This window comes from Staurois parvus, unplaced genomic scaffold (assembly GCF_062004578.1).
Source record: "Staurois parvus isolate SC_StPar_1 unplaced genomic scaffold, SC_StPar_1.0 ptg000042l, whole genome shotgun sequence".
NCBI lineage: Eukaryota > Metazoa > Chordata > Amphibia > Anura > Ranidae > Staurois > Staurois parvus.
In genome coordinates, this window is record NW_028317838.1 from 1,150,190 (window position 1) to 1,160,224 (window position 10,035).

Genomic DNA, 10,035 nt, shown 5'->3' on the forward strand with positions numbered 1-10,035 from the left:
CAATTACTCAACACTATCTATCTATCTGGGACAGTCTAAAGTTCTGATACACCTTACAGTCACCCCATAACCCACTCATGGCATACCTCCTCAATCCTGGCTTTTATCCGGCATGGATGCCTCCATCTTCTTTTCATGCTTGTCCTAGAGCTAGTCTAGTTCAAACTTACAATTTCACAGCACCAGACTCCTTTATACCCTTCCAAACCCTATGTGACTCCCACAAAATATCTAGACCTGAAAGTTTTATATATCTTCAGATCAATCACTTTTGTTCCTCCCACTTACACACCAACCCCCTCCCTCCCAGACATCACCAGGTTTGAACACATATGTAAATATGACCCCCATGCTAGAGGTTTGATTTCCACCTTATATACACAGCTACCAGCTCCACCACCTTACACTTCATACCATATACATCCAAGTGGGAATGGGATTTAAATCTACATTTGGAAATCCTCCTCCCAAAATATAATAGCCATGGAGACTAACCACAAAACTCTCATGCTCTGGTAAAAAAGAAAAAAATCACACAGGCGGTGCAAACACCTAGCGCATTATCCAAACTTAATTTAAAAAGACAAAAAACCTACTCGCAAAATATGTACATGAAAAAGCCTAAAAAGCCACAGTGATGATTGTGGCAGAACCATTCCGCCTAGGCTTCCTCGTGCAAAGCGATGTGTCTTAGCCAATGGTCCCATTGTCCTGCTAGACTTCCAGTGTTCTGTCAAGGCATGTATTAGAGCTCAAAACCAATCCTTTCCCGCTATCCCAAACCACGAGTCAGAACTTCGTGTAGGGTGAAATTAATCAATCTTTATTGAACAGAGTTCAGTATATACAGCTTCACCCCCACCAGACAGCCTGGCACCGGGTTTTCCCCACCCACAACAAAACCCTACAACACAACAATACAGTATTAACTGTCAGGGCAGGAGCTGTGGAACGGACAGGCAGGCCTAATGGCAGGGTCACGCACCGACTGACGACAACCACCACCCACAGACCGGAGTCCCTCAGGGCGCGGAGTCTAAATCCCAGGCTGCCCTTCACCAGGGCCCCTGATGGTGGGGATGGACTTGATGCAGCCAGGGACCAGGTCACGGCCCCCGAGACACCCCAACTGTGGTAATGGTCACCGCCAATGGCATGTAGCTGGTAGGAACCAGATAAGACAATAGCGTAGTCGGGCACGCCGGGTCGATAATAACGAGACAAACGGAACAGAACGGTAGACAAGAATAACAGGTCACAGGCCAGGTTCAGCAACAGGAGGTCAGATAAATGGAAAACACAGAGAATAGTCTAGTCAAAAGCTGAGTCAGTTTCCAGGAGAGCCACGAGAGTATAAACAGAGCTTGTTGCAACACCAACACACAAGACACGAATACAAAGAGCACGTGCGGACAACAGGCTTATATGTGATCAACCACACCCCTCTGGGGGATGGACCGCAGAGGACTGAAGGCATAAAAGACTCCCACCATGCTCTGCAGAAACCCAAGATGGATGCCAGCACATGGAGCAGCATAACCTCTGGGAAAAGGTAGGACCTTGACAATGAACTCTATAGAAGTGAAAGACTACAAGGTCACATTTCCCTAAACAAACAGTGTAGAATGCCTGTCTACATAACAGCTGCTAAACATATACAGCTTTACCAAGGGGAGAATGGGAAGACCACTTAACAAGGGGAGAAAACCAGAACAAAAAGGGCAAAATGTTATCAGAAAGGGACAGTTCGTCACAATGGCCCAAACTGATGTCAGAGTGTCAAATTGGTGGTGCGGTCAGCCTACTGATGCATTTCGGGGACGTGTCCCTTTCCTCAGAGCTGAAGAGTTGATGCCCTAATATATATATGTGCGACCAGTGCTGCCTACAGCAAAGACCACTCCCCTCAGGTACCTGGTCCCTGCCCGGATTGCTACATTCATTCCGTCCTAATCCCTGACTTGTTTTCGTGGCTGCTCTGAAGCAGTTACCCACCACATACCCACCTTCACATGTGGTGGACCTGCCCGGTTGTTCAAACGTATTGGTGCAAAATATTCCATGTGCCTACAGTTCTTTATGAAGAAGTTACAGTATATATATCCATCCGGCCACTGCCTCATTTAATAACAAACCCCAAGAAGTATACCTTATGGTGTGTCTCCAAGCTATGGATGGAAGGAAAGGGATCACCCCACCGGCAAGTGAGAAGAAGGGAGCATGAGTCAGAGCGATTCCAGTGTCAGCCAATACAAGTAAAGGGATGGATGCAGTGTGACCAAGCCCTAGTTGGCTGGGTGAAATGCATCAGAGGGTGTGGCTAGAATGGCAGCTGAGGCCATTCCTCAACACTGGACTGGGGTTGGTTGACCAGCATCCATTCCTTTACTTGCATAAGGCCCAAGAAGTGACACACTGGCAATTCAAACTACTCCTGTAGGTCACCACCACGGCTTAGCAAACCATAGCGAAGGCCTGGAAATCCACCCACCTCAATGCCACTGAAACTAAGAATAGTGTCACTCGAGCCACGATAAATGTCAAAGTAGAAGCCGTCCTATTAGACAGAGTGCATAAAAATGAACAACTATGGCAACCATGGGTTGACCATTTCCTACCCTCAAACTCTGATGAAACCTTACTCTCTTTGTAGTCCTGAGTCCATTAGGTAACCCACTACTCAGTTGCTACTCTATACAGGCACACACCCTCCCCCCTGGGGACCTCCTCTCCTCCCCCCTTATCTGTACCCCTTTCTTCACTACTCTTGCTCTTATCTCTCCATTGCCCTCTTCCTTTTCACCTTTCCTCTCATTAGCTCTTTATCCCTTATGGGGGTTTTCCCAATTGAGGGAACCTACACTATCAGTTTGAATTTTCAGTGACGCAGACAGGTCACCCACTCGTCTGCCACTGATATCTGCATACAGGTTGAAGTACTAAATCTATACTCCCACTGTGAGAGTACCAGAAATGATATTATAGAGTATATAACGTGCCAGTCTCTACATTCACTCCTCCCTTGATACTATAGCACTGTTATCTCTTGCTTAAGTTAAAGCAGAGCTCCACCCAAAAGGGGAAGTCCTGCTTTAAGGACCCCACTCCCCAATAAGAACTGGCACCTTTTGAGGGGGGGAGTACCTGAAATTGACAAGTACTCACTTCCACTTCTGCTGCAGTCACATAGGTGATCAGAAACAGAAGTTGTCCTCCCCCTCCCTCCCTGTAGTCTTCTGGGACACATGACAGGTCCTAGAAGACTACAGGACCATTCACAAAGCACAGAGATACTCGCTCATGAAGCCGCAAGCTGTCACAGCTGGGTGCCCACACTGAAGATGCTGGCGCTGAGAACACAGGGCGGCCGGTAAAACAGGCTGCGGGGAGGACACCACGAGATCGAGGGACAGGTAAGTATCTGTCTTTTAAAAGTCAGCAGCTACAGTTTTTGCAGCTGCTGACTTTTATTTTTTTTTTTTTATTTTCACTGGAACTCCACTTTAATGTATGAAGATATTGTTTGTACTGTACAAATTACAACCTGTACGTTACCTCTAAGGCTTGTACCCCTTCTGACTTACTGTTGGTGAGTCCTGCAATCACATTGTTATCAGCTCCTTGTAAAACTATTATCTCTTTCCAATAACATCTATGAACAAGAGAAGATATGGACCCCACAATTCCTCTATATACTCCACAATTCTCCCATGTGGACACCTCGTAAGTGGTTCTCCAGTATAGACTCCCAGTTTGGAGAACTCATTTAGAAGAAGCCATCAGCTAGAATCAAACTCACTACTCTACAGTATGGTGAAGACCAAGGAGGCCTAGCAATACCAAATGTTAGACTTTATATTATAGCTGCCCAACTTCAACATCTTACCAGGTGGGAGTTAGTAGACACATTAGATCCCATCCATCGGTTGCTACTTCCATCAGATACAGATTTCACATCACTCTCACACTTGTTAATGGGCTTCAGATGGCACCAGTGGCAAAGGCATGATCTCTCATATATTTATTCCACTCTTTTGACTTTTGCTGAAGACTTATAGAAAGAAATGGGAAACAGACAAAGAAACAGAGAAAATAAGAGAGTGGTGGGAGGTGATTTTGATCTCGATACCTTTCATTTCTCTGTCCTCTTCACAGAAACTCAGTCATTTCTTTTGCATAGAGCTTTCAGGACCCCAGCTCAATTGTTCAGCTAGGACAGGAGGGATTTCCCCTTATGACCCCAATTGTAGTGGTGATATCGGGGATTTGATACACGTTTTGGAAATGTCCAAAATTATTCAAAAAGTGGAATGATATGACCAGTATTATAACGTTGGTATTCAATATTCCTCGGGTGTGCCTCTTGGTCTCAATAGAGGAGGAATTATTTACACCTCCTCCTATTACAAGTCATATAGCAATAGTGAGGCTGCTTGACCATAAAAATTATCCCGATCTTGGCTATCATCTCAAACTCCCAGCAGACAACAGTGGATTGAGCAGGTGATCTCCACATTAACATGTGAAAAACGAACTTACCAACATTGTAATTCCCCCAGGCGATGTATGTCTCTCTGGCAGAACTGGCTGGATACTCCTTGCTCACTCCTAGTTAGTTCTTCATAGGCTTTTAAAATCTTAGCTCTTTTAGCCCCATAGAAGGAGAACAAGCCAGTTGTATCCTACTGAATGGTGACTACATTGGAGACTGATACTTGGGGTATGATGCTATAGACACGGGCCTCATTGATCGGTGTCAGCTATCTATGTATGTACTGGGGGGAGTTACTTGCTGTGTACAGCTGAATTGTTCTAGGCTGTTTCTTCTTTTCTATGTTCATTTGTTTATAAAAGGTAAAAGTGACACCATAGACAAAGCAAGTTATTGTTCTGTATGATCTGTAACAGTGCCACAACTGCCTATACATGAGAATGTATGACTCCATTGTCTGGGCTGAATGTTGGGAATACTGTGCGCACTTAAACTTTCTTAATAAAATCTATTTGATTAAAAAAAATACTGTAGATAATGCTGTACATATTCTTTCTATTCATAAGATATATATATATATATATATATATTAAAAATAGAAAGAAACTTTATGTAGTCCTTTTATATAGAATTCTAACTTTTTTTTTGTACAGGTGGATTGATGAACCAAGTTTTCGGTCATGTTGGTCTTCATGAATACAGCTGAGTCACATGGAAAACAAGACATATGGATGTCTTAATTGACTGAAAGTCTTTATCGCAGTTCACTGGAGGATTCACACGGGATACAAGTCATATCTGTGTTCTAAAAGTCATGGTTTGGATCCTCTTCCACATTGATCCAGCAGGAGAAAAGTAATTTCAGTGTTCTGGAAGTGATAACGGCTTTACAATAAAGTCCAACCCAAGTATACATAAGAGGAGTCATTTCAAACTACTTGTTTGGAGATTTTACAATGGAGAGAAAATATATCACACACCAGAAGGTTCACAATGGAGAGAAGTCATATCCTTGTTCTGAATGTGACAAAACCTTTACATGCAAGAAAGACCTTATAGTACACCATAGAGTTCATACTGGAGAGAAGCCATATCAGTGTTCTGCATGTGATAAAGCTTTTACACAGAAGGCAAATCTTAAAACACACCAGATGATTCACAATGGAGAGAGGCCATATCAGTGTTCTGAATGTGATAAAGCTTTTACTGTGCAGTCACATCTTATCACACATCAGAAGATTCACACTGGAGAGAAGCCATATCAGTGTTCTGAATGTGATAAAGCTTTTACAGAGAAGTCACATCTTATCAGACACCAGATTGTTCACACTGGAGAAAAACCATATCAGTGTTCTGAATGTGATAAAGCTTTTACACAGAAGTCAAGTCTTATCAAACACCAGAGGATTCACACTGGAGAGAAGCCATATCAGTGTTCTGAGTGTGGCAAAACTTTTAAAACCAAGAGGGAGCTTATAATACACCAGAGGATTCACACTGGAGAGAAGCCATATCAGTGTTCGGAATGTGATAAATCTTTTGCAAAGAAGTCACATCTTATCAGACACCAGAGAATTCACACTGAGGAGAAGCCATATCAGTGTTCTGAATGTGATAAAGCTTTTGCAAGGAAGTCACATCTTATCACTCACCAGATGATTCACACTGGAGAGAAGCCATATCAGTGTTCCGAATGTGGCAAAACTTTTACAACCAAGAGGGAGCTTATAATGCACCAGATGATTCATTCTGGAGAGAAACCATGTCAGTGTTCTGAATATGATAACGCTTTTGCAAAGAAGTCACATCTTATCACACACCAGAGGATTCACACTGGAGAGAAGCCATATCAGTGTTCTGGATGTGATAAAGCTTTTGCAAGGAAGTCACATCTTATCAGACACCAGATGATTCACACTGGAGAGAAACCATATCAGTGTTCTGAATGTGGCAAAGCTTTTACACATAAGTCAAATCTTATCAGACACCAGAGGATTCACACTGGAGAGAAGCCATTTTAATGCTCTCAATGTGACAAAACTTTTACAGTTAGTGTTGGTCTAATTATCACCGGAGGATTCACAAATCTCAGCATAGATTATTTTCTGGAAGAAAAGAGATATTAAAGAAGTTTCAGGTGTCACAATTCAGTTTTACATCCCCAATATCATCCCACAAGCTGGAAAAGAGAAAATGTTACTTTAAAAGAAACAAACTAAAATCTGTGAGCAAACTAGAATGTAATGATTGGATGAACTGAGTTTAGTGCTTATGTCCATCAATCACACAACTAGAAAGGAATTGAATATTTTATATTTTGACAATTGTTTTAAGATAAGCATCAATAACTGAACAGCTTCCCTCATGATTCTCATCTTTATCTTTTTTATGGAGCTTTGAATGAACATGCAATGCATTTTCATGATTCACCAACTGAGTTGTGTTTCCAAGCATTTTCTTCATTTCTGGATCCTGAGGTAAAACATGCCCAACACTGCCTCAGTACCAGAGACTAGGATGGGTTCTATTGTCATCTTACCAAGTCTCTGAAGCCTCAGTGGGAGAGTCCATTCCAGGTTCTTCTGACTATTGATGCATGATCAGCCAGGCTTGAGGTATCCAGCTAAGCTCACCTTCTCCAATCCTCCTGTCACGGATTTACCCACACGCCTTGCCCATAGCGACTAGCTAACCGAGGCGCGCAAGTGCGGCCGTGACTTGGGGTAAGAGGGAATAAGGGGGACTTAACTTTGAATATATAAAACAGTATGAGGGAGCATGTTCTGCCGCGATCCGAGATGGCCGCTTAAGCTAGGAGCTCCCACCGGCCAGAGACATCCTGCTTCCTTGCATGGAGGATCGGGTGAGCACAGGGCAGACAAACATGGGTAAAGCGGACCGGAACACCTCTGGAGCCTGGTCCTGCTCCCCACGGGTCCCTAATCAGCAGTCAGCACGGCATATACAGGAGCTATTCCACTCCCAGCAGAGGGACAGACCACAGTTATCCCCCTCTCCCCCTCTGCAGCCATTCCACGGAGCACAGCATCAGACTCTGTCCCACAGCATGATCTCTCTGAATCTCATGCCTTATCGCTGAGAGACCTACATGCTGTGGCAGCTGACATTAAAATAACATTCACTACTGCCCTTACTGACCTACGTGATGACCTCCACTCCCTGGGCACCAGATTAGAAGGGGTGGAACTCTCTGCCAAACAAAACGCAGACGCAATAGTGGAACTACAGCAGATGATCGCCTCCCTCGCTTCAAGCATCCGTGAATTCTATAGACATATTGAGGATTTAGACAATCGTGGACGCAGGCATAACATCAGAATCCGTGGTGTACCAGAATCTGTAGAACCAAACGAAATTTCAAGAACAGTCATGGCGTTCTTTAATGACCTGCTGGGCCCGCCTGCCTGTGACGCCTATTGACATGGATCATGCACATAGATAACTCCAACCCAGGGGCAGAGATACCGACCCTCCCCCAAGAGACATAGTATGTTGTCCAGTTTTCCATTTAAAGATATCCACAGATGCGCCAGAGAAAGAAGACGCCTTTTGTATCGGGGGTCAGAAATACATCTGATCTCTCCACTCTGACCCTACAACAAAGAAGAGAACTCCGCCCCCTAATGGACTCACTCCGATCCCACAACATACCCTACAGGGGGCGATTCCCCTTCTGCCTTTCCGCACGGGCGCACTGCTAATCTGCGGTTCCCAGAGGAATTGCTCAATTTCTGTGCTGCTCTGGAAATACCATTACTGGACCTTCCTGACTGGTACAGGAATATGCAGATCCCTTCTGCCGCAGAAACTGGAACCGGAAACCAGTGCAATGAAGTGGCAAGGCCACCTTTCTTGTCGACGCCGCTCTGCTCCCTCGACCCCTCCAAGACCTCACAAAAGGGGCTCTACTACCACATCCAGCCCAATGGCTTTTCCTGCACACAGAAGGTCTCGCTGTGATGCTTAGGAGTTCTGCACCTCCTCTCGCTCCTGCCCCTCTCATCCACAACACATTACCAACTTACTACCAGCTTCTGAACATCACACCTCACCTCCGAAGTTTATCGGGAAAACTCCTGTTCCTCTGATACTACCCTTAGGGGCCTCAGAATCCCCACCCTGAAAGCCCTCCCAAACCTGCTCCAGCTTGTACTTCCTGACACTCCGGCATACAATCATCTGTACACCTTTTTGGAGGCTCCCTGGATCTCACTCTGCAACCCCCTGCCTTCCAATTCCTCGCCCATCCGCCACGATCCGTCTCACTTTGCCTCTCTTCTCTGCAAGCCTCCCTGTGGCACTGCCACTACTACCTTAGACTGCAACCACCTGACTTCCATCTGAGTCTCCATTTCCTCTAAGCTCCTTCCACGAGGCCCTTGTCAAGTCTACTTGGATTGGGACTCATGGATTTTTCCTTTGTGTTATTGCATTGTTGTTTTATACCTGTGAGCGAGTATCACCTCCATAGGCTCCCTGGATGGTAATCCCCTTTAAGAGTTTGGTAATCCCTTTACTACTTTTGCATCTCCATCCATCCCATGCTCACGTATAGTGCTAGGCCTATAATCTTCCTAAGCAGGCCCTTTGACACTGGCCGCTCCCTTCCATCCCTCTCCCCCTGCAGGTGCGTGCTTAGGCACTCTCTCCAGACCTATTTGAGGTGCTGCTCGACTCCCTTGATGCCTTCTGAGCCTATGCTGATACATTTCATGGTTTTCTTGCCTTTGTTTCCTCCCCTTCATGTAATGTGTAGTGCCTTGTATGCTGGCGGCCTAATTGGTCATTTTTCACATTCTGGTCGCCCTAAGTTATCGTTATTGTTATGTATCTAACCTCCAATGCCTTAGGTAGATGGTGGTACTGCTTGCCCTCCTCCTGGGGGGGGGGGGCGGGGAGTGCCACCTGTAGCTCTACCTCAGAGCGTTTGATACCTGGTCTGCTATTTTGGTTTTCCTAGTTCACGTTTTAGCCTACAGTACACTCACCCTCGCGTATGTGATATCTACCTGCCCTAAACCGCTGTGTGTGATACCCAAACATCTATCCCTCTCACTGCTGTTATTCCTTATACATTTAGTTCCAAATCTTTCTTAAGACATCACAACTTACCCATTCTGTCGGGGAACGGCTGCTACACCACCTTATCTAACTTTGCATATAAGTTCTATACCGTCAGGTCCATAAATATTGGGACATCGACAAAATTCTAACATTTTTGGCTCTTTACACCACCACAATGGATTTGAAATTAAACAAACAAGATGTGCTTTAACTGCAGACTGTCAGCTTTAATTTGAGGGTATTTACACCCAAATCAGGTGAACGGTGTAGGAATTACAACAGTTTGCATATGTGCTTCCCACTTGTTAAGGGACCAAAAGTAATGGGACAATTGGCTTCTCAGCTGTTCCATGGCCAGGTGTGTGTTTTTCCCTCATTATCCCAATTACAATGAGCAGATAAAAGGTCCAGAATTCATTTCAAGTGTGCTATTTGCATTTGGAATCTGTTGCTGTCAA

General features: G+C 44.7%; 1 protein-coding gene across 1 annotated transcript; it reads left to right on the forward strand.

The window, feature by feature from the left end:
* The first annotated feature begins 5,265 nt into the window (after positions 1 to 5,265).
* Positions 5,266 to 9,719, forward strand: LOC149470482 (uncharacterized). The gene has a single exon (XM_089663325.1). The coding sequence runs from the start codon at positions 5,449 to 5,451 to the stop codon at positions 6,511 to 6,513; it is 1,065 nt and encodes a 354-aa protein (XP_089519451.1). The 5' UTR covers positions 5,266 to 5,448; the 3' UTR covers positions 6,514 to 9,719.
* Positions 9,720 to 10,035: the final 316 nt, after the last annotated feature.

What these genes read in the sequence shown, in the direction of transcription:
- LOC149470482 (XM_089663325.1), top strand. Translation starts at nt 5,449, where the DNA reads ATGGAGAGAAAATATATCACACACCAGAAGGTTCACAATGGAGAGAAG.